Source organism: Charadrius vociferus, unplaced genomic scaffold (assembly GCF_000708025.1).
Source record: "Charadrius vociferus isolate BGI_N301 unplaced genomic scaffold, ASM70802v2 scaffold41, whole genome shotgun sequence".
Classification (NCBI taxonomy): Eukaryota; Metazoa; Chordata; class Aves; order Charadriiformes; family Charadriidae; genus Charadrius; species Charadrius vociferus.
The window spans coordinates 171,046-195,682 of NW_009647013.1; the positions used below are offsets into that span (position 1 = coordinate 171,046).

General features: G+C 41.2%; 1 protein-coding gene across 1 annotated transcript in view; it reads left to right on the plus strand.

Annotated features, from left to right (window-relative positions):
- The window catches only part of KIF13B (kinesin family member 13B), a 163,048-nt gene that overhangs the window by 117,519 nt on the left and 20,892 nt on the right, over positions 1 to 24,637 (plus strand). Inside the window, exons 27-39 of the mRNA XM_009895457.1 lie at positions 1,279 to 1,411; positions 2,447 to 2,593; positions 5,351 to 5,380; positions 7,263 to 7,362; positions 7,698 to 7,824; positions 9,376 to 9,431; positions 10,756 to 10,880; positions 12,002 to 12,178; positions 13,766 to 13,858; positions 14,802 to 14,954; positions 15,944 to 16,021; positions 16,672 to 16,725; positions 17,678 to 17,698. Coding sequence (XP_009893759.1) covers positions 1,279 to 1,411; positions 2,447 to 2,593; positions 5,351 to 5,380; positions 7,263 to 7,362; positions 7,698 to 7,824; positions 9,376 to 9,431; positions 10,756 to 10,880; positions 12,002 to 12,178; positions 13,766 to 13,858; positions 14,802 to 14,954; positions 15,944 to 16,021; positions 16,672 to 16,725; positions 17,678 to 17,698 — 1,294 coding nt within the window. The remainder of the gene's footprint in view (positions 1 to 1,278; positions 1,412 to 2,446; positions 2,594 to 5,350; positions 5,381 to 7,262; positions 7,363 to 7,697; positions 7,825 to 9,375; positions 9,432 to 10,755; positions 10,881 to 12,001; positions 12,179 to 13,765; positions 13,859 to 14,801; positions 14,955 to 15,943; positions 16,022 to 16,671; positions 16,726 to 17,677; positions 17,699 to 24,637) is intronic.

A 24,637-nucleotide genomic window follows, 5' to 3' on the forward strand; every position in this document is an offset into this window, starting at 1 on the left:
AGAGCAGTGGCACAGGCTGCCCAGGGAGGGGGGGGAGTCCCCTTCTCTGGAGGTTTTCAAAACCCGCCTGGATGCAGTCCTGCTTTAGTCCAGAGGATTTGCCTCTGGGCAATCCTGCTTTAGCAGGGGTGTGGGACTAGATGATCTCTACAGGTCCCTTCCAACTCTGAAAAATCTGTGATTCTGTGATTCTTTGAAAATAGAAGTGGTAAAACTTGAAAGACTTTGAAGTCTCTTTTATTTAGGCAAACTCAAGTGCCTAAGTAGTGTTTTACAAATGAGCGAGCTGATTCTATTCCTGTATATTGTTGTGCCAGTGCACCAGAAAGAGCTATCAAGTCTAAAACAGTAAAGACGGTTGTTCTGACTGTACGCCAATGTATTTATTCAAGGTCTGACTCCAATTCATTCTTGGCCATGAAACGTCATCGCTGTAATGCTTCCGTTGGAAGAGCTATGTTGCTAATTACTTCAATTGGAGTAAATAAGCAACAGTGTGGTCATTTAGGCTGAAGGGGGTTGCTTTTTTGCTTGCAGCTGTTTGTTGTCCCCAAAGTCAGCTTAGCATTTTCTTAAATGTAAGTTGTTTTGCCTCTCCAATTAAAGGCAGCTCTGAACCTAAATTTCTTGGCGGTTATTTCTCTTTTTACTTCCAGCCTAAGTTTGTGATGGGCATGTTGAGTATTAAGGTATACATAGGGAAGTTTAAAAGAAAAGTCAGGAAAACATGACAAAGAGGAGATGGAAAAAGAATGTTATAAAATAGTGAGTTACATTTTGTAGCTGAGTAGAAAGTACCTCCTTCCTTTTTAATTTTGAGGTACTGTGATATTGGCCATTTCTTATGTAAGCTCTTGGCAAAATTGGAGAGAAGGCAGTAGGATGATGAAGTTGAGGAAAGTGCCCCGAATCTCGAAAGCTCGTGAGACAATGTCGTATTTCATTCTGCTGTCTTCTGTATGAAACTGATTGCGCTGACAACACTGGGCTTCTGCGGCAGTAGTTGAGACCAGAGCTTAAATGTTAGGATCTAGTGGAATTGGTTTTCATATTGGAACAAAGAAAAGGCTTATTTCTGATGTGTGACTAAAGTAGCTGTCAGTAAAATTTATAGGCACTGCAAAACCAGTAACCCTATAGTCACAAATGGCACACCTATTGAAGTGTTCCTTTGCTTCTTCAGTCTGCAGTCTGAGCTAACGCTTTGGGTTTTCTTCCTTTTTCTTTGGGGGAAAAAAACAAACCCACAAACAAAAACATATTTGATGTGTTTTGCAGGTGGAGTGAAGTAACCCGAAAAGTAGAACTCTGGGTTCAAATTCTAGAGCTGAATGAGAATGGGGAATACTGCCCAGTTGAGGTGACTCCTGCCAAGGATGTGTGCACAGGAGGCATCTTCCAGCTCAGACAGGTAAGGTGGCACGTACAGGATTTCAGCTGTGAGAAGAGCCTGCGGAAAGCTAAGCAGCTTCTATTTTGTACAGCAAAGGGATGGTATCCAAGGAACTGTCGAGCTTAGATGCAAAGTATGATCTTGTGTAAAACAGAAATAAAGCGGAAGAAAGTGGAGTCCCTCTGGGTTTCGTGAAAGTGCCAGTGTGCATAAGCTCAGATGTAAAAGTGATCAAAGCTTACCTGTAATCTTGGTCCTGTGTTCTGTTCCCTGTGCCGTGACAGCACCTGGTAGAAAGGACATCAGTCTCAACTGAACTTAATTATTTTTTAAAGAGGTCCAGAGTTCCTCTTTATTTGATCCTTCCAGCCAACCACTCCTTTCTTCTTTGAATTCTACACGCATTAAATTGTTAATGCTTAACCGAGTAGTTAACATTTTTGAGTGATAAGCTATTGCCCAGAGAACACTAGGAATTAGGAAAAGTTAGGTACAGGCTGCACCTCTGAACTCCCCAACTCCTTTGATTGTTTTTTTTAAATGTATCTATTTTTTCCTATGCGTTTTACTAAAGAACAGTTACTTTGCTGCATTGATAGCGTCAGTGGGTAAGAATGTTCAGTCAAGGAGACCAGACTCAAGAAAAGTTCACTGAAATCCCAGTAGCTCACCAAATTAGACTATTGTCTTTCCTCTTTTGTAGGTGGGGAAGAGATCTTATTTTCTGCTTTTGGAAATATCAAAAAAAACCCATAAATCCTATAAGTGTATGTTTTGAAAACCCTCCAGAGAAGTAAACTGGGGAGTTGTGAATGCTGAACTTTTTTCTGTAAATACATAAACCGTGTAAACATAAATCCTTGCAACAGAAACGGTTTCTCTTGAACACAGGGTCATTGAGATTGCAGCACTCGCTGCTTTGTTCTTCACAAAATAAAAATACAATGTTGCTTGCCAGTGAGTGCCAGTAGAGGTCTCTCTGTCATTAAGCTTTCATCATTTCATGGTTGGTCGGGTTTTTTTCCAAGCCTTTCAAATTGTTCTTTTGGGCAGGGGCAATCTCGACGGATTCAGGTTGAAGTGAGATCTGTACAGGAATCTGGGACTTTGCCACTGATGGAGGAGTCAATATTATCTATTGGCATTGGCTGTGTTCAAATAAAACAAGTCAAGTCACAAAAAGTACCTGAAAATTATCAGGTAAGAGTCTGAATATTTCCTGTTGGCTATGCCTGTTTCCAAGACATGTAAAAACATAAAGTGATGTCCTGAGTTTGTTGCAGTTGGAGTCAACTCCATTCGTTTAGTTTTAGTTTGGTTTTGGGTGATATTGTTTGAACCTGCTTCTTAAATGTATAAAGTAACGTCAAGAAGAATTGTCAGAATTACTTTGATGGTGGTTTTAGGGATTATTCAGGATAGTTTAAATCTACACCTCTGTCTTTCAGAAAGTGTTGTGGAAGATCTTCCTCTTATTCAAAAAACATTTTTTATGGCAAAAATAATATTTGTAAAACTACCTTCTGTGTCTCTTCTGGGTTTGGGGTTTTTTTTTTCCTATCCTTAAAAGCAGCACAGCCTTAACACACCATGCAAAGAAGAAAAGAAAATGCCAAAGTTTCTAAAATTCATTAAGAGTTTGTCCAGTAGATTTTACTTCAAATATTAGATATGGCAGCAATTTTAAGTAAGTATTCAAATTACAATAAATCAATGGAATGTACGTTCAAATAGAGTTGGGTTACAGATGTTAGAATTATATGAGCCAGTTGTTGGCCCGTAGTATGTTGGCCAGTTGTTTGACAACCTCGGAAGCGCTGCATCTCATCTTAAAGCGCAAGTCATATTGATCTGGTTTTAGGGATTGTCTTTTTGAGATGCTTCTATCAGTTTCTAGTGCAGTTTGACTTTTTCCCCCCAACAGCTAAATTAAAATTTAGTTGCTCCTCTGAGTGAGCAAGCCAAAATCTGGTGCAGCGGAACAAAGCAAGTCTCTCGACTTGCTTGATTAGCTGCCCTGCTTGAGACAAGGCCAACTAAATGTCAAGTAGTTTTTGGGACATCTCCCAGCTTTCCATAAGGTTTACCCTGTTGACAGGGTATGATTCAATGTGTGCCTGCTCCCCCTTTTTTAATCAGTATTGTTTTTCCCTCTGTGAGGTCTGAAGCAGTTGGGCTTTTTGTTGTCTCCTGACCTCAGCGATCCCTTGCCCCTCACGTGTCAGGAGCACAAAAAAGGGAATTTTTTCCTCCTTGACATAGATCTCACTTTTCAGCAGCATTCTAGACAGATTATTGCTTTTATTCCCCGTTATGCTTCTCCCAGTGACTCTGCCTGCGGCTTTTTGGCACAGCAGTCCCCGATACCCACGTCCTATAGAGCAAAAAAAGTGTTATGTCTCTCCTACTCCTGAACGGAGCGAGTTTCTTAAAAGACTGTTTAGATTAATGTTTAGATTAAACATGAGGCAGAAGTTTTTCCCTGTGAGGGTGGTGAGGCACTGGCCCAGGTTGCCCCGAGAGGTTGTTGAGGCCCCATCCCTGGAGGTGTTCAAGGCCAGGCTGGAGGTGGCCTTGGGCAACCTGGGCTGGTGGGAGGTGTCCCTGCCCATGGCAGGGGGGTTGGAACTCGATGATCTTCAAGGTCCTTTCCAACCTAAACCATTCTGTGATTCTATGATTCTCTGCTGAGACAGAGTGGTTGATTCTTGCAGATGTTACTTGCAAGCTATTACACGGCCACATAATACACACGTCCCTTTTAGCCCGTTCCATAAGGGGACAAGTCCCAGGTGAGCGTTCGGTCTGTCTCGCCCCGTTCCTTCCCCAGGGGATTTCTGATCTGTTGACCGGTTTCAGCCGTGTGTGACAGAGCTGGCAATCCACCGAACAGCATGTTCTGTCAAGGAGAAAGACTTAAGCTCCGCTCGAGAGAGAGACTAGTGAGTTGTGTCTGACACTGATAGCCCACATGGGAAAGGGCTATTGAAAACCGTGTTTTATTAGTCCTGTTGCTTACAATAGCCTTCTGACTTGAACACCTGGGTTTTTAGTCCCCTTGTTAGCAGTTCTCTATCTCGAGTAAATCACTGTCTGTGGAATGTGAAAGATTTTCTAAAGACGTTGAACTAAGAAAATGCCTCTTCTATATGGCTTTTTAATTTTAGCTTAGCTCAGTATTTTTGCTTTCAGTGCTAAGATACAAAAGTAGACTCCAGTGGCTTGTTGTTACTTAAACAGATAAGTAATAACTCAGTGGGGGTCGGAGTCCTCGTTGCTTTTCCATCACTGTGCAAGAGTTGGCAGTTCTGCTTAGGCTCATTGCACGTGGCTCTGCTTGCGACGCATGGCGAGAATGAACAGTGGTGTCTCCCGTCGGAAAATAACGGAAATCAAAATGTTAAAGGTCTGCATTGCGACTCCTGGTGTGGGAGACAGAGTTATTCTAACTCTCTAACTATTGGCTTAGGTGTTTATAATTTTTCTCCTCTAAACAAGCTTACCTTGAATCCTTTATGCCGGAATTTGATTTTTCAGTGCTTGCTGTAACGTTCATACTTAACTCTTACAGGTAAAACAGCACGTTTTTGTTTGCTGTCCGGGATCAAAAGGTTTCAAATTGTTTCACTATAACTCCTGTCTCTTTCTTAGGGCAATTTAAGTATTCCGCTTGCTTCCAAATACATGTAATTGCTTCCAAGACTTCTGTAGCTGTATTTCTGTGACATTTTTCCATTAAAATTGTTGGATTGTTCTAGTTTGTGTCTAGATGAACTGATAGCAGCGATCTTTGGGATGTAAATGTGTTTTAATTCTATGATTGTACCGTTGCTGAGCTCAGACTTTTATGTAAGGCTGCTAATATTGCTTAAAATAGTTACACCTTTTGCATTCAGTGTCCTTCCTACTGTCAAAAAAAACCCAACTAATGATGTGATTTTGCATGTTTTGGCCTAGGAAGAAGATGACGAAATGGACAGTTATCAGGTAAAAATTTTGAACTCTCTCCTTTTACAAACTCAAGACATTTTCAGATTGAAACATGTTAGAGGAGGAACAGCGTGTTATCTTTGCTGTCCTGGGTGGATATAGACCAAGCCTGTCTTCTGGAGAGGCTAAAAGCTTTAAGAATTGCATAGATTGGTATGCTACAAAGCCATATGGTGGAGCAGAGGGGTGGAAGGGAAAGAACAAGATGCCTCAATGTGTATTTTCAAAACAAGATCCAATTGGTTTTCATTTTTGATGTTTTGGGGGAAGGAGTCTTCCGTCCTGACAAATTATGGCTAGGTTGAAGTTGTCCTCATTAAGAGCAAGAATAGGGACAGTAGTGTTGAAGATGCAGTCAAAGTACTTCACGTTGTTTCATATTGTGAACGTGGTATGTGCGTGAGAGCTGGAGTATGCTGCGGAGTGGTCAGCCCTTGGGCAAGCAGGGGCATGCTGTTCCTGGAGCCCTAAGACAGCAGTGACAAAACTACTGAAATCAGCACACAACTTTTTTTAAAAGTATATGTAATGTCACAGTAACACGAGCCTTAAAGGGGAACCGATGAAGTACAATATCTGTGATATATTTTTCGTCTTCTTTTGAATAACTTTAACAAAAGCGCATCGCCGCCATTATAGATCTCAACTTTGTGTGATGCAAGCAACCAGAGATTTGGGTTTCATGCTCTCTGACAGATTCCAGCATACTTGTTAGGGGTCTGCAGGTGAGTAATGCAACTCCAGTTCATAGTCTTGCATCCACCCGTTTTTCTTGACAAAGTATTTGTTATAGTTTTATGTGGAATGAATCTGAACTGCTGTTGCCATCGAAGAGGCTTGCCTGAAGGCATCCCAGAGCTGATAGCTCATCTCTGTGGCACCCAACGTGCTGCATGTAGAGCATCATTCATCATTTCTGAGCATTTCTACACCAGAGACAAATGAACTGAATGTTCTTACGGATGCTGAGGTGTTTCTTTGAAGGACATGAGCACTTCAGAAAAAACCAAAAAGTTAAAAGGCTCAGTTGGAAATGCTGTAACTGGGGACAGTGGCATGATGCAGGGCAGGGATGGATTGCTAATATGAGGCTGCTAAACACTGAGTGTGAATGGTGAGTCATGGATAAGGACTGGGGTTTGCAGCTTTGCCACAATGTTAGTGAGTTTTAGACTGGTTTGGGGGCAAAGAAGATCTATAAAGTGAAGTTTGTTCAGCTGGCTGCTACAGAAAAACAGCTAGAGAAAGAGGTGCCTCAGGCTGGCAAGCAAAAATACTTCACATAAGCTGTGGAAAATTAAGAGTTTGGACCTGTGAAGAAAGGCTAAGAGAACTGGGGTGGTTTTGTCTCGAGAAGAAAAGGCTCAGGTGGGATCTTGTCAATGATCAAAGGGAAAGGGGCAGAGAAGACAGAGCCAGGCTCTTCTCAGTGGTACCCAGTGGAAGGACAAATACTCACTTCACATAACAAACTTTATTCATTTTATTATTTTTTTTTTACCGTGGTGGTGGTCAAACACTGGAACGGGTTGCCCAGAGAGGTTGTGGAGTTTCCATACTTGGATACAATCAAATCCCAACTGGACATAGTGCTGAGCAAGCTGCTGCGGTTGACCCTGCTTTGGGCACAGAGCAGGCTTGGACTAGATGATCTCCAGAGGTCCCTCCCGACCTCAGCTACTCTGTGTTTCTGCTCAAGTTGTGCTGTGCAAAAGAAAATACAGAAGAGCTAATTGATTCGTTGAAGGTCTCCTCTGTCTTTCTTATCTGTTTCTTGTGTACAGGATGAGCAGAAGGGTTGAGGAAATGTGTAAGCCACAAGTAGGAAACCTTGGCTTTGCTGGGTCGATATTTAACGTGACTGCTTCCCTCTTTCCAGGACAGGGATTTGGAAAGGCTCCGTCGGAAATGGCTGTGTGCCTTAACAAAGCGTCAGGAGTATCTTGATCAGCAGTTGCAAAAACTCGTTGGGAAGCCTGGTAAGCAAAATACCATTAAAGGTAATAATAGCGATAGGTTGAGAGACACATGCACACACGCTTTTTATCTTAATATATTGTAAAATTTAGAACAGAAGTTAATGGAGAGTTGACTCTCTGAACTCGCCGGTAATTTGCTTGCAGTGAAACTAGCGTTAGAGAAACCTATATATAATTGTTCGTTGTTCTTGTGTACTGTGTGTTTTGTTGCGTGCTGAATTTCTGAGCAGAGTGGGTCTTATTCTCTTATGGATGGTATAAGATCATGGACACACGATAAAGGCACTGAGTAAGAAATGCTCTCTATTGTCCTGGCTGACATCCTGCTTCTCCAGATAAAACAGAAGATGATGCCGATCGGGAGGCACAGCTTTTAGAGATGAGGCTGACGCTCACTGAAGAAAGGAATGCTGTGATGGTCCCTTCTGCGGGCAGTGGGATCCCTGGAGCTCCAGCGGAGTGGTATGAACATACATGGCCATATGCAAGAACGAGTGTAAAAATGATGCATGGCCTGGTCCCTGCTTGGATTGCGGCCATTTTTTGCTTTCCTTAATCTGACCTTTGTACGCTGCATGAGCGAAGTTGTTAAAATTAGGCCTCTTGCTTGAATTATTTTATTAGGCTGTGTATCTGAAATGCAGAAAAGCTATTTAGTAAACGATACTGTTATTGATCAGAGTGTAATTATGACCTTCTGAAAAAAACGGAATCAATATTTATTACCCCTGTCCTTACCATTTAAAAAAATTAGCTAATATGTTAATTACCTAGTTCATTCACTTGAAAGGCTGCTCCGTCATAATAAAACTGCATCTACAGGAGCATTTTGTTGCACTCCTGGTTTGAGCGCAAAGTCTGTTTAGTCAGCAAGTGTTCCGTGTAATTTTCTGAACATTAAAAATAGTAAACTACGCTAGACTGAGATTGCCGTGCCGTAGCAGCTGTGAGTAACAACTGTAGACAAGGAAGCAAGGTTGATTCCCTTCAAACCTCATGTCTTCGCTTGCTTTCGACTTTCTGGAATTTTTTTCTGAGCAAAACTAATGGTATTTGTCGATGGAATTGAATGTTGTGGAGTTTTAAGCTGAAGTTTGTTGAAACTAGTACTTCTGAAACATAAAGATGGCAAACACTTGTTGGAAACACATCAACTTTCACATCAAAGTGTTTAACTAGGTTTGAAAATAGTGGAGCTGCAGGAAACTTCCTTGAGGAAGAATCTGTTTTGAACACATTTGCACCAGAGGAAATGTTTAGTATGATTCGAGCACCTTATATGTGACATAAGTCTCCAGCCTGCTCTTGGTCACCACGCGGTTCATCAAGTCTGAGTTTGTCATGAGATGGCCACGGCCCTTTTTTACAGCAAAGATTGCAACGAGGAGTCTTAAAGTCTTTCATGCTTCGTGTTACATTTTTAGTATTTTATTAATGTCGTGTAGCTTAAAAGTGCTCGGCCACAGCATATTTCATTTTAAAAACAAACAAGAGACCACCTATGTTACCCCTTCTTCTGCGATACGAAAGATGCCTTAAATAGCAGCTTTGACTCTTAAATGTGTGTGTTTTGTAAGAAAGAGTAACTCTGTAGTGTGGCAGCAGCAACGTTAGTTTAAAAACTTTGACACTGGCTTTTCTGATTCTCACTCTCCTGTCTTCACTGCCATCACTAATGCAGAGGGGTTTGCATTTAATAAATGTGTGTGTCAGAGTAAATAAACTTAATTTTCCTATTGGTATTTTAGAGGGAGAAAACATTTCTGAAAGCAGAGGTCAAAGAATATAATAATTTTAAGAGAGCTGGTATAAAAGAAATACCAATTTAGTCGAGTCTCTCAGAACCTACGGCAGTAAATTAAAATAAAGCTGTTTGCCAAGGATATCACTGGTCTGGCTTAAATTTGCAGTTGTACTGAATGTAATGTACTGTGGGCTTGTATCGGAAGGTACGTGTGCTGGGTAAATCTGCGTTAGTTTAAATGCTGCCACTGTCCCTGTCTTGCATTTTAGGACTCCTGTTCCTGGTATGGAAACTCACATTCCTGTTATTTTCCTTGACTTGAATGGTAAGTGGTTCTTAAAATGACAGAGGACTTTGAAACAAACTTTGTACGCCCAATGACATTCTAGAATTTAAGGAAGTTAATCAAATGAAGAAATGCCTGGAGTGGCGGGTAGATTAATTTGAGAGTGCACATTTTTCACTGAAACATATTGTTTAATGTTTCAGAATACACAGCACTGTATATGGAAGGAACCATAGGTTTTAATGGTTTTAATCTGGTTTTGCAGATATTTAATAAGTAAAATAGAAACAGTAAAATGAGTCCATCAAAGGGAGTGAACAGCAAAAGCCAGTGTAAAGAAAAAAGTATTGTTGGGAATGTTCTTTTTGAGGTCTCACAAGGATATAGCGCTGATGCTCTATCCTATAATTCCTTTACTGATGACTTAGAAGAAAATGTGAAGTCACTGGTAATATCATCTGTGTATCAAAAAAAACCTGCATGATAAGCTCAAGTTAGTTTTACAGGGTGTGATCCTATGTGTTTCTTTAAACAATGTATGTTTCAGTTCATCCAAATAGAAGATCCAATTTGAACAATGCGTTTGTCAGATATTTCTACCAAAGATGGGAAACTGTAGCCAAGAAAGCGGCAACCCCAAAGTAGTCCAGGGAGCCAATGGTGCCCAATCAGTTGAACAAATCCTTGTTAAGATGTTTAAAAGAGGGTTAATGCTTGGCTTAGAAGCATCGGGTGAGAATGGAGAGGTGGCATTCTACCTGCTGCAAGGGAGCCTTTGCTGCAATGCTGTTTAGATTTTTGGTTTGTTCACCTCAAAGAGCGCATTGATACATCAAATGGCTTCAGAGAGGAGCGGGTTAATAATTCATTCATGGTGAGGGACTCGAGCCAGCACAGGTTGAGCTTCTTCTCAAAAACCAGATTAATGGTTTGTTTAATCACGGTCTAAAAATACTGTATTTTCACTCGCTCAACCAGCGGCTTATCTTTAGTTAAAAAAAAAACCAAACCAAAACACAACAGAACACCTAACTAATGCCAAATGAGCAATGTACTTAGTGTGATTGAGCAGTAGTGCTGAAAATATGCCCGCGGGCAAGCAGGGGATGTTTTCAACTGGGGGAGGTTCCTGCACAAGAGGACTTTAAAAGGTGCTCTAGAGTCTGTGTCCCCAAATCTTCGTGCACACGTTCTGTATAGACGTGGGATTCTTTTTTGAAGTGGAACAACGCGGGGAGCTTGTCTTTCGTAGGTAGATTGTAGGTAGCCAAGTTGGGGAGTTAGTGATGGAAATGTGAATTCGGGACTTGCCGGATGTTTTGCTTTGTGGCTCCTCACCTTCTGCGTTCACTTGTGTTTCTAGCTGATGACTTCAGTTCCCAAGATAACCTGGATGACCCAGAAGCGGGTGGGTGGGACGCTACTCTTGTTGCAGAAGAGGAGGAGGAATTCTTTGAACTGCAGATTGTGAAGCATCATGATAGCGAGGTAAGCAGAGATGCAGACCGGTATATTAGTTCAGGAGTCTTTTTTTGTTCTGTTTATATATTCAGATGTGAAAATAGCGCATCAAAGACGGCATACGAAGGATGCAACGCCTCTTTCTTATATGACTGACTGTGTTTTGAGGGAATATTTGCTAGGAGTATAACCATGATTTGAAAAATAAGAAAACTCAAGGATCTTCCTTCATCTAAATCCAGGCGTTACAAAAGCTGGAGATTCTGAGTTTGTGTTTAAAAAAACAAAACCAAAATCCCTGAGCAAATTAGAGTATGGAAGACGCCAGCTGAAGAACGAGTCAATCTTAACTGTTGCTACAGTTAATAGATTTACGTCTGCATTGTTACGTTCGTTATACTCCATTTTGCCACGTAGCTCATAGTTTTACAACTTTACAATTGTTGGTTGATAATTTTTGCTATTAGATCTAGAATCTCTGATATTTTTTTTTTACCTTAAAGTTTTGCTCCTGACTCTGAAACTTGTTTCTTTTTAGAGGAGCTTTATTCCTGATGGTTTTGGTAGGTTTGTTGTTGTGTTTTGTTTTTAAAGCCTGTAAAGATGGCTACCAGGCTGTTTTTTCTTACGGCTTGAAGATAAACCTTTTAAATCTTCAGTAATACTTATATTTTAACATCTAAGAAGATAAATTCCAGCTTTTGCTGTATTGCTAGAAATATTTTAGCAAAGTTATTTCTCAGATACAGATGGGAGAGTTTATGTGGTGTGATGGAAGATTTTCCCTGCAATCTCTGTTCTCTCTGTTTTTTCTTAGTAAATTAGGCCAAATGGTCCTGTAGTTCTGCATATTTTATAGTTTATTTGCAGTGATCCTGCCTGTTCAGAGACCTTTTTTTCAAGAGGAAATGTTCCAGAGTTTGAGCAAGTTGGCATTTTTAATCCCAACGTCTTCATTTGGCAAACTAATCTTGATTTTTAAATGGCCTCTTCTGAAGTGCAGGGATTTTTCTTCATAGGGAGTGAAATGGAGAAGCTGACTCTCAAAATTTATGTATTATGTATTTTTGTTAATTATGCTTAATTAATTACAGGTAATTATACACCTAATTATGCTTATTAGAGGATACATTTTTTTTCCTTTGCAGGTGAAAGCAGAAGCCTCCTGGGATTCCACAGTCCACGACTGTATCCAGCTCAGTAAAGGAACAGCAGCAGATGAAAGAGTTTACCTTATTGTGAGAGCCACTGTCCAGCTCAGCCACCCTGCAGAAATGCAATTAGTCTTACGCAAGCGCATTTGCGTTAATGTGTATGGCAGACAGGTACGTCTTTTATAACCCTTCACACTTTCACTCTGCCCTGTGTTTATGGCTGCTCGAAGAGGGGAAGGTTGTGCTTTGTGCAATATGCTGCTGCTATGACTCTTCTTCTCTTGTAGCTACCTCCTTCTCTCCCTGAATGGAAGCACCGTATTAATGGCGTGCATCAAGACTTTAAGCTGCCAAGTAATTTTTGTTGTATTTTATATATTGTGGACAATAATACAACTTTTTTTTAAGGGCTCAGTGACATCTCTGAGAGATTCAGCATTATTTGTATTAACTGCTAAGTGCTTTATCCCCAGTTGCTGGAAAAAGTAGAAAGAGTTAACTTCTCATGAGCCTGGGGTTCGTGTTTTGCACAAACTGTGCATCAGAAGAAACTTGTGTTTCCCTACTCCTATAGTATGTTCACACGTTACTGCTAACCGTTTCTATTTAGGCATCCAGATATTTAGAGATAAACTAGCAGTAGTTGGAGCAGAGGTCCCATTGTGTAATTTGTCAAAGTTAATCACTCTTGGCCTTTTATGTTTTCCAGTTGGCTTGTGCTCTTATGATAATGTGTAGGTGAGAGCAGGATGTTTGATAAACGGAAAGCAGAAGGTTGTCATTTCATTTGCAGCATCATGTCCTGAGAAATACTTAATTCTCGAGAGAGACGGTGAGGCAGAGTTTGTTCAGCATTGTCTCAGCACCCAGCTTCCCCTAGCAGTGATAATGACAAAGCAGAAAGCCTGAATTGTTATTCTCTTTGCACATCTGTAGTTAAAATCTGAAGCAAGAGCAGAAGAGGTGTGGTCACACCCAGAAAGCCTGTAGGCAACTCTAAACTGCTTTTAGCGCTAGGAACAGAAGAACTACAGTTCTTGCTGCTTCGATCAGGCAAAAGCTTTTTCTCAGAAAGGGAACGGTGAGTTTTTTGTCGTATAGAATGGAAGGGTGTATTCAATAGATAAATTGAGCGTGCCAAAAATTACAATCGTGTTAAGTCTTCATCAATTCTGTTTTCTGCAGATTTAGTCAATGATGTTTTTTAATTTTATTCGACACAGAATCTTTGACTTTCTCGCTAGGTTTCTAAAAATCCTCGTCAATAACCTTTCCCGGGTGTTCGTCTCAGCAGCATCTTTGAATGACTCATCTCTGCATTAATTCAACAGTCCAGTTCTTAACCCTGCAAGGCGCCAAGTCAGCATAAACAATGACCATGCCCCCTTAAATCATTCTTCATAACGATCTCTTTGGTCAAGAATTTAATGCCTGTACTTGTCAATATTCAAGACAAGTCACCTAGGGCTCTATCAAAAAAAAAAACAGCCCACCTCTAGAACACGCAAATGCTTTGTGCGCTGGTTAAGCGGTCACCTTGCAATGATGGAAGTTAATCCTTTCTCTCTATCTAAAATACAGACAAGCAAATGATTTGTCTCAGAGTTAAAATCTTCGACTCTATGTATTTATTGCCTAGTCGTTTGGGTTTGGTCGTCTTTCATTGTAAATTATATTTACTTTTGCTGAAATATGTTAAACCATGTTTTACTTCAAGCAAGAAATATTTTCTTTTTTTTTTTTTTTGCCTCCCCACAGGGTTTTGCACAGAGTTTCCTCCGAAGAATGTCTCACCGAAGTTCCATTCCTGGCTGTGGTATCACTTTCGAGATAGTCTCAAATATTCCAGAGGTGAATAAGAAATCAGAGTATCTGAATTGGCTAAGAGCCTCTAACTTTCTGATTTTTCCCTTATTTTGAGCATGCTAGCTCTTGCTGCTGCAAGCATAAACTATGGTTCTTATAGAAGATTAAGCATATTCCTTTACATGCTGTGACTTCGCAGCAACCTGTGTCTTATCAGTGTCACTATGTATTTTGTTGAGTGAGCATCTATTTGCTCAGGTCCTTGAAGAAACATTTTAGAGAGAGAAAAAGGGGAGTAAAGATGGGTAGGTGAAGTGCCTAATGTAGGGAGCAGGAGAATATGTAAAAAATAACAAATAGGCATTTTCTAAGTAATGTCTTTATGCAACTCTTCATTCCTGAGTACGTTCCCGGTTAGATGCTAATCCTTTTCTTCCAAACAGATGCTCTATCAGAGCACTTGTAAAAACATTAACACATGAAGAGCCAAAAGTCTGATTGCTGCCTGACTCTGTCTTTTATGTTCTGCTGTATTTAGCGCTCTGTGTTGAAATGTTTCAAGCAATGCTCTATTTTTTTCTTGCAAGTCACTTGAAATTCTGTTTTCCTCATGGGGTTGGTAACGCCCCAAATGTGTTTGAGCGCCTTTTAATTACAAAATATCTGAATGCAGCCCTTTTGCTAATCAACGGCAATGTCTCGCTGTAGACTCTCAAAAACAAAACCCAAAAGAACAATAACCGTGTATAGCTTGAGATGTCTGTGACAGTGGTAGGAGCACCCACGCAGTTGGCATGGCACGAGTTCCTTCAATGTAACGAGGCTTATATTTAGAAATCTCCCAACAAGACGTCTGAATCTGCCCTGAGCTTAAGGGAAAACAGTGTTGAATCTGTCCTGCGGGTTTTAAAAATGTGTGCTCTTCAGGGCTGATGTGGGAGATTTTTATAGTATCTTAAAAAAATGTCATTTCTTTTCGCCTTCCTAGGATGCTCAAGGAGCTGAAGAGCGGGAGGCACTAGCCAGAATGGCAGCAAACGTTGAAGACGCGGCTTCGGCTGACTCTGAAGCCTATATTGAGAAGTACTTGCGGAGCATGCTGGCCGTGGAGAACATTCTCACCTTGGATCGTCTGCGCCAGGTCTGTTTTGAAGGCTGTAGCGGGCAGCGGAGAATACGCTTACTGGGAACAGCGTAAGGCGATGCGGATGTTTTCAGGAGTGCGGACGATGGCTGACAAACCAAACACACCACTTCAGGGCGTACCTCAGCCTTACAAAGTGCGCGTGTGGCAAACAGCCAGAGGAGCAAATGTCGTTCCCTTTGCAGCGATGTTCTCACTCACCTACCCGCAGCATGGATGGATAGGACTGGGAGCTTTATATTCAATGCACTATTATGGGATGCTTGGTTTGTTTTTAAGACTGTGCATTGCTAATTATGCACAGAACAAGCAGTCGTGTGGCATTAGCTTCTGCTTTCTGAAGCTTTGGCTTTAGTAATAATTTCCAAAGTTGCTAGTAGAATTCTTGTCATTTTGCCCATATTCTGCCTTGAAGTAACCAAACCCCTTCCGTCAATAAATAAGACATTGACTGGGTTAATCTTAAGTACTGTAACTTGATATGTTTACCAGGAAAAATGCAGGAGAGAAAAACATTTATTGAAAATTGTTTTTCTGGATATAAATTATGCAAGCACAAAAGAAAGTTATGCAAAACAAGCTAGAGTGTGTGCCTGCCCGCTATAAATTAATGGTGAAGTGTGATGCACTCTAAGTATTGAAAGCAAGTTCCTTGTCATATATAATTAGTTTAAAGGATTAAAAGAGGAGCTCAGCTAGGAAAGGGAGTCTTAGTCTTTACATCTGTAACAGTCGTCACCTGGAATCAGAACTAGCTGTAAAATCCGATGTGTGCCAATCAGCAAAACACTGGATGTTAGTTTATCCACTCCTGGCCATGCTACTGCAAGTTTTAGATTAGAGTAGACTTTACAGACAGGAGCCCGTGCAATAAAGCTGTTTAGAAACATTTTTCTTGTATAGACAAAACTATCTTGGGATGATTGGAGCTTAGATTCTTGCAAAACATGCATATTTTCTTTGTTTTGCTTCTCTGTGATTGTCAGGAAGTTGCTGTCAAAGAGCAGCTAATGGGAAAAGGAAAACTCTACCGCAGGAGCCTGAGCTCTCCCAATGTGAATCGGGTGAGTATTCCGTGCTGGCATCTGCAGCATATTGAGGGCAGCGGGTCCAGTCTTTCCATTCCAGGTCCCTGTGATGCCAGAGTCGTGGAGTATAGCCATAAATTTCCTTCTCTTTGACCCTTCTGTTTGTCTGTGCTATTTGGGAGCATGTAAGTCGTTAAGCGGAGACAAAATCTGCACATATTCATGCTTTCATCACAGAGGCTAGTATGCTTGAAAGCACCCCCATAAATCCAGACTGTCTGAAAAAACATCTGAAAAAGAACTTCGGCATTTTTTTTTCTGAACACTTGACATTTTTTCGTTTAGCTATCAAGTTTAAGGTTTTTTTTTCTTTAAAAGATTTGAAAGCAAGTTACAAGTGTTAACTGAATTTAAACTTTGTAACAGTGTCATGCATAAGAAAGATGAGACTTCTGTTGTCCAAAATTTGGAGAGAAATCATTTGATAGAACTGGTAATCAAACTTGTCAAATTCTGGCTCCTTCTAGGTCAATAACTGGGATTTCACTTTTCATCTCTTGCATTTCAGTTCCGCTTTAACTGCAAAACTGTTTCTTTTCACCCATCCTTGTGTTTGTCCAGAGGCATATTTATTAGTTGTTTAAGTTTTTGTTAAGAAATCATTCTGCTTGTCTTAACTATTTCAGCTTTCTGGAAGCCGCCAAGATTTATCACTTCCCTATAACCTGAGCAGTAACCGGGTAAGTATCTGAAGGTCTCCTGGGAAATCTTCTGCAGAAAAAAGGTAGCTACACTGTACCAGTTACAGGGGCGTAAGTGGGAAATATCCGTAAAGGACGAGGCACCCGTGTGCTCCTGGTATCATTGGGACAGTTCCTGGGACATACTGGCTACACTAGACCTCTCTGGGAAGATTCCCAGGCCTTCATCAGTCGCATAGCACTGCTGCCAACTGCGGTGGGATGTACAACGGCAGACCTGAGTTGAGCGGGTGAGAGTAAACGTAGCCATCCGTCACACAGGAGTGCATTTATCGGGGGAATTTTCTCATTGTCAAGCTTCAGCGCTCTTCCAAAGCTTTCGCCTTGGTGGATGCAAACCTTCTGGGTAAGGGACAAATTTGGGTTCATATGTAAGTTCATCTCCATAAGGTCCACCTCTAGGACAGAATAGAGGCCTGTGAAGAGAGTCTCTGACCTTCAGAGGGAAACCAGCAGTCTTCAGCTTGTGGTGGGTGATAATTCAGCCCATTACACTCCTTAAAAACATCAGTATACATCAAAAGTATTTCTTTAAAAAGGGAAGGATTAAATTTAAACTTATTTTCTAAACCCTAGATAAACTGAAGGGTCTTCTCCTGATAGATATTCTGTCCAGCGAGCGTGTAGTCATTTTAAAAGGGAAAATCTAGTGGTGACAAGGCATTTTAATGCATAATGCAGTTGCACAGAATAATAGAATTTTGATGTAGTGCTCTAGCATTGGTTGCTAAATCTGCTACATCTGATCCATGGAGAGAATGCTAAAATATGTGCAGGTGATAAAGTGCTTATAGCAACTTCTATTTGGAGAGGACTGTGGGATGTTTCAATGTTGTAGGTTTTCAAAGTGAAAATTAAAGCCTAGAGTTCTTAATGATTTCTGTTTTTCTCCTCCCTTCCCCTCAATGATTTCTCTCATTGCATGTTTCAGAGCCCAAAGGTCCCAGCAGAGGTAATGCATTAGGTCCACCTAATGAGTGGGATAATAATTTTATCTCACTATAAAGTTTGTTTTGCTCACTTGAACGCTTTTACTTCCTGCTTTGAAGATGCTGCTGGTGGTGTCTCATTTGCATAGTACACAGCAAACGCGGTTTTCCATTGAAAAGCCTGTCATTAATGCAGTGTGAAACTGGTACAAAGGGGAGAAGTTTCTCCTTCCTGGGCGCATCTTATGGTTTGTTACGGAGCTAGAGCCATTTAATGCCGTTTCTCACAGTTCTTTGGACAGGGGGAAGTTATTTGTGAAGTTATTTCAGAAATGACCCCATCTCAGATTAAAAAATAAATAAATAAATAGACATGAAAGGGAACAAATATGTGCCAGTCGTGTACGTTAGCCTGGAGATGAGATAAACGTTGAGAGTTTCTTCCAAATCTTTCTCAGGCTTTTATGGCTTCCGATAGTTCAGCGTTAACAACTCTTGATTTCCATGAAAGACCGATTTTAAATTAATACTGGGCCAATGGAAAATATGTTTATCCTTAGTATCACGCTAACACTCTTGGAGGAATGACTGTTTGTCCCCTTAGTTGTACCAAGCTTTGATTAACCAGAGTTAATTGGTAGTGGTTTGCATGGGGTTTTGCAGCTCTTCCTTGTGGTTGCTGTAGCCACTGATGAACGCACTGTACCGCTGTACCATGGAGCTGAGATTGCGTACCTTACCTCCTTGCTTGCGGCGTGCTTCGGTTCAAGGCACTTGTTCCTCAGGACGTGGGGGGTGCAAACTCCCCTGTTGGAATTTTCTCATTTCCAATGGATCTCTGGTTGAGTTTCCACAGGGAGGTGAACGATAAGCGTTTGTAATCACAATGAAATGTTAAACAAATTCTTAAATGTTCCCATAGCGCGCAGACATCATAAAGCACACTGGTGATATCGGTCCTATCTGACCTATAAAGGTCCGAGAATGGCTTGGTACGCGGAGTTTCAGCTGACTTAGATGCCTTTGTCACTCGCAGAGAAATTTAGGGAAAAAGAAGTCTTCTCCAGCAGTCATAGTTATTTTACCAGCAATTTGGTTTTGTTTACAAGTGACTATAATAAGCTGAAACAAGTGGTTTATTATATCAGAAGAAACATCGGTCGCAGGATAGTAACGGCTTCCTGAATCGGGTGGAGAACTAATCTGTCAAGCCTGCGTACTTTCATAGCAGCGGAAGCCCTCGACGTCTTTCAGAATATTCCTCTCTTTAACTATTATTCCATTGCTTCATTTTTCTCTCTAATTTTAACCTTGTTATTCCTGGCATCGCTGCTGTCTTTACCATGGAATTTTAGCTTTGTGGAAAGGGCTCTTGAGTCTCATTCCTCTACATGAAGCACCGTTCATACTGGTAAAATTATGAATGTGGGTTCTGCTTCATTCTGCAGCACTGTGAATAACCAGGACTCGTTCCCCTGTGAACAAGAATATTGCACAAGTTAGAATAAGAAGTAAAGATGGGGTTGGTGCAACTAAAACAGGCAGATCAGAAGTTTCTGGGTTCATCTTGCAGCTGTAGTCGAATCTTTGTTACTCCAAACGTGGAGGGGTGGTCACACACCCCCCGTGAAGAGCCCTTCTCCAGGACTGGAGCAGAGGTGTGAGTTTGGCACATTTTGAAAAAACCATTGAAGAATATCTCTGTGTACTGACACCAGAGAGATTTTCCAAAGAGCAGGATGACTCTCACACTGAGATATGCATTCCTGTGAAATATTTAAGTCACCATTGGGATTTTTTTTTAATAATAACTCATAAGATGAAGCTACCTAACTGGCTGAGAAGGCAAGGAGATGCCTTCTAAATTTACTTCAGAAGACAGTCTTACGGATGTTTCAGATTAGGTTAACAAGACTGCATTTGGTCTCACCTCTAAGTTGTATCTGCTTGCTTAAATGAGAAAAAGCCAATTTTTACTCCTGTTATCACTACAGATATGGTTACGGGAGAGTGAGGTGAATTTTATTTCATCTTGCACATCAGCACGTGTCAGGTGATGCAGGAGCATCGAGTCTCTTAGTGGTGGTATAAGATACAGAGATAGATTTTTATGTCCCAGGGTGCTTACATTGGAAGTTTAAAAGTTTAAATTGACTTAAACTGGATGAATCAGATGCACAAAGAATGGAAGACACCTCAGACTTGTTTTACAGGTGGTCTTCAGACTGTAAGGACATACTGATGAAAAAATTTCATGAGTTGTTCTTACAATGCTTTTGCACGATAGCCGCTCTGTCTTTGGCGGTCATCCTTCCTTTCCCAGTGGTCCAGCAGTTTGTAGCTCAAAAGCCTTGTTTCCAAAAGCCAAGTAAGACAAGATTGTGCCACTTAAACCTTCAGGTTTTACTGGGAACCAGAGTTTTTTCACCAAATTGGTACCATGTAGATCAGTTTGAATAATCCCGCTGTTCAGGAGAACAAGTGCCTTTTGTCCCAGCTGTATGCTTATATTTAAGTGCTACATGGTCACCTTTTCTGAACTGCTAAAATAATAAACCACAAGAACTGTTCATTTCTCTTACCCAGTGGCAGCATTTTAATGGTCTGTCAACTTCAGGAAAAGAATTGTTGTCAGGTAAAGCCTACAGATGACTTAGGTAGTGATCACCCATATTTGCTCTAAAGATTTTGTGTATGTTGGTGCTGACCTGAAATAAATTCCCCGGCGTTTTTCATGGAGGACGTGTGAAAGAAGGGAAGGCAGAGGAGAAGGAGGAGAAGGTATTATAGAAATAAAAGACTTTATAAACAGCTCTGTATCAAAATACATCAAAGCAGATGCATTCTTCGGGTGGCTATTTTTGATTTGTTAAATTAAGTCACTTGACCTCTGTTTGGTCACTTGGCAGAGACCAAATATATTCATGAAATGATGGCTCCTCTGGGCAAATGATTTACAAGCTTCCTTCCTTTCTCTCACCACCCTTCTTGATAGGGGAAAGATTCACAGCACTTAAATAATACCAGTTGCTTAGACTTAAACTTGAAGTGTTTCAGTTAGTGAAGGCGCAAAGCAATCATGTGAGAGTGCTGTATAACACGCGTATGTGAAACTTGGGAACTTCATCAAGTTAATATAGTTAATCATTCTTACTTTTTTTTTTCCTTTTTGTGAGATTGAGATGGGTAATCTTTCAATCCAGTTTAGTAAAATCAATCATTGATGAACTACCTTTTGCCTCTGCAGATTCTTCACGTGACGGCTGACCCTTTCAGTTGCCCTCAGTATTTTCTTTCGCAAATGTTTCTCCACCTGTTGCCCTGATTTACCTACTTTTTAATGGTTTGCTGTCATCTCAAGAATTGAGGCTCACATTACCCTTAACAAATCTGACCTTCAGTCTAAAATGATGATTTTTCCACTCCCTCCAAAGGAAGCGTTATTTAAAAACCCAACATGCTTTAAGTATATGGCCAGACAAGTCCTTTTGTCAAGTTCCTCAAATCCCTGTTCTTGGGACCTGTATTTTATTTAACCTGGCAAAATGTAGAACATAAAATTATGTAGAAAATGTACTTATCCATAATATTAAGGCTGAAGCAAAATTTCCTAAAGATCCTAAGGAAAAAGTCACTAAATCTTGCCATTCTGTCTGTACAGAATGAATATTCTGAAAGTGTTTTGCTCTGTTTCTTACTTACTCCACTTTCTGAAATCATTCTCTAGAGAGATCTAGAAAGTAAGATACTTGCCTGAAATTATTTGGGTTGGAACGGTCAGTGAAGGGCACTTCTGACTCAACAAATCGTGATTCGGAAAATGATTCAGTTGCTTCTCACCTGCATTGAGTCAGTGTTCTAGGGAGCTAGAGAACTGGCCTGTAATAGTCTTTCTGTTTCTTATGTGGTCTCCAGAAGCACTTAGACTTGGGCTATAGACAGAAAATTATTCAGACATGTCACCTTTGCCCATTTGTCTTTAGTAAGTGGATCATTATCCTAAGATCCAAAAGTAACAGTAATCAGCCTTTGTTATGTCCTCCAAAAAAAGATGCCTTCAGATGTGCTGTTCTCTTCCATAGTTCTTTTTCTTAACCTGCTGCCAACATCTACCAGGCTGATAGCAGACCAGACCAGAAGGCAACAAAACCCAACAGTATTTCAAGATTCTCTGAGTCTTGTGAAGACTTTCCCACCAAATAGTCTTTTTTTTTTTTTTTTCAAGTCCTTCAGCAGCACTGAGCTGGTGCATCCAAAAAGTACTGCGTTATCCTGAGATATTTTCCCCCTCCGCATAGACTATCCGCTCTTTTCTCACGTTTTCACTTTTCTCCTGCAAACTAACCCGTCAGTGGGAGCCAGAGGAGGAGACGTCAGGAAATATTTCGCATCCCAAAGGGGAAGACAGTTTGAGCATAGGCTGAAGCCGTTGGCTGTTTCCGTGCTGACATTCAATGTCTGCTGCAGCGCGTGAGCTGATGAAAATGGCAGGATAAGAAAGTAGTCTCTGAAGGAGTATTTTGAGTGGATATAAGGGGGGGTAGAACTGCGTGCGGTAAGGCCACCTGGAGGAAACCTGCACTAGATGAAACTCAAGACAGCAAAAGCCTGAATAAGAGTTTCCGGGGAGTGGAATAGGAAAGACTGTTACGTAGAAGCGTTTTGTGGAAAGAATTTTCCAGACATAGGCATGACTTTTTGATGTATGCAAGACATAAATGAGTTGCAGGTCAAAGATAATGCTTAAGTTGGGGGCTTAAGGAAGGGGTAGAACAGCTCTGTCATCCATGCTGATAGAGCAGGAGGCTTTCAAGAAGGGCTTAAACACCAAAGTCCTCCAAAATACAAAACTAAACAAACCCCTGGTATTACTGCTAGTCCCGGGCTGGGTTGCGTCAGTTTTGACATTCAGGAGGACTGTCTCCAGTCAGCTCAGACATCCATTAGTCTTTAGGTATCCTGAATGTTACTTCACAGAAACAGCGCCTGCTGTCTCTACATCTGATCCTACAGATGTTAGCTAGTAGAGGTCTGAAGGCGGGTGCTGCTCTGCAAAAGTGCCAGTTACTTGCTATTCAAAGCAGGAGAGCTACTATGGGACTAACTTATAGATCCAAATGGAAACGATTTTTGCTCTGGGCTGCTCAGTGTGACCTTCAACCCTTTGGAGAAATCTATTCCTCCTATCCTGGCTTATTTATTATTTGTGAAACATTCATGACTTCAAGTTACAGTTAAGATTAGTTTAGCTGCCTGTCATTTTTCTGTTCAAGGTCAGATTATTTCCTTGCATCCAACAGCACGAAGCTTCTTGAAAAGGCGCCTTTCCCCTTCTTCCCCCAGGAGAAAATACATAAAACTTGTGGTCTGGGATGTAGCAGGTCTGTCCATCCCTTGTGATTCCTTTCAAGTATATTTGCTGTACCATCTCTTTGTGAAAGTGTTTCTGTTATGTCTTTTTAAAAGGGTAAGTGAGGTTCAGATACAGATGCAATATAATCCGGACAAGTACAGATATTGTACCAACCATAGCATAACTCTTCACCAGAAGTGGGATCAAACTTCAATTCGTATCAGTTTGGCTGCACCGTCCTGTCTTTGCAGTCGCTATATCTGGAAAGGTGAAACTTTGCAAGCTCATAGTCCTGAGGGCGCTCTGCTACCCGAATAGGACAACACTTTTCTACAAGACATTGAGACTTCTTGTAGCATTTGAGACCAGGCTCTCTAAATGGATATTGAATTGCCGTAAGATCTCCTCTAAATTAAGTAAATGAGCACCATATAGCTTTATTAGAGCCTACTCTTTAGCAGTGTGAAGGAACCGCTTTGACAGGCATTGCGTGTGTGCCTAAATGAGAAGTTTGCAGGACAACCATGTGGATTTCAGTGCCGCCTTTTCAGCACTGCACACCTAACGTGATGCTCAGTTTGGTGAAGCAGTATACTCTCTTGTATCCGCATGAAACTTTCAGCACAGATACCTTCTGGCCAGTCACTTAGTGTAATCGTTGCAGGCAAATCTCTAAAAGATTTTACATATCGCGATGAGTTAGGAAAAAATGATTTGGCCACGTAGATTCTTGACAGTCATGCCCTGGTGTGAAATACTACCTTGGAGAGTCTCTCCGTTAGCCAAGAGACTTTGCCGTTGAACCAGTTTCTGACCCGTAAGGTTGAGGTGAAAGATGTAAAACCACAGTGGACCTTTGCAAAAGCGAGAGGAATCGCACCCCACGTGCCGAATGGTGTGTACCTCCCTTGGGATCCATGTGAAAACCCAACTAGAGACTCCTGGGACCTTGGGAAGGCAGATGGCCTGCCGCCTTCTTGGTCCCCGTTTCTTCCTGCCTCATCTACGCTACACAGACTCTTGCAGGTCTGAAAGTCATCATTTTTCATCTTCACTGTCCATGTCAAAATTCTAACCTGTCTTTGCTTAGTCTTTGGTTTGGCTCCTGGTACCCACAGCTTGTTGTCGTGTATTCCGTCTCTCTTTTCCAGGCTGTTAGAAACGTTGCAGTACTACAGTTGGTTCCTCTTGACCTGATCAGCTCATCCGTTCTCTAACTCTAGGCACTAACATCCAACTGTTAAGTCCGAGATCCTATTTCTTTTCTTGTTCAGAGCTCTGTCCATCCTCCCCCCTTCTCTCTGACACTCCCTGTATCCAGATTTCACTTGTGACCGCTTCCTGAGCAGATATACAAAATATATAGGAATTTTGGGCAGACAGAACTATTTTATTCTCACGTGGCTGTATCTTTTCACCTGGTTGTAACTTCCAAACCACAGCTGCGCAATTGAGTGAAATACTATAGCTTTAAGGTCTGTATGGAGCCTTTTTACGTGCCTTAATGCTGATGGGAGCTGAGGGTGCTTACCGTTGCAGGACTGGGTGTTTCAACTAAAAGTGCCTCTGGGGAAGGGTCTTTCCTCAGCTCTGCGCATTCTGCGCTTTG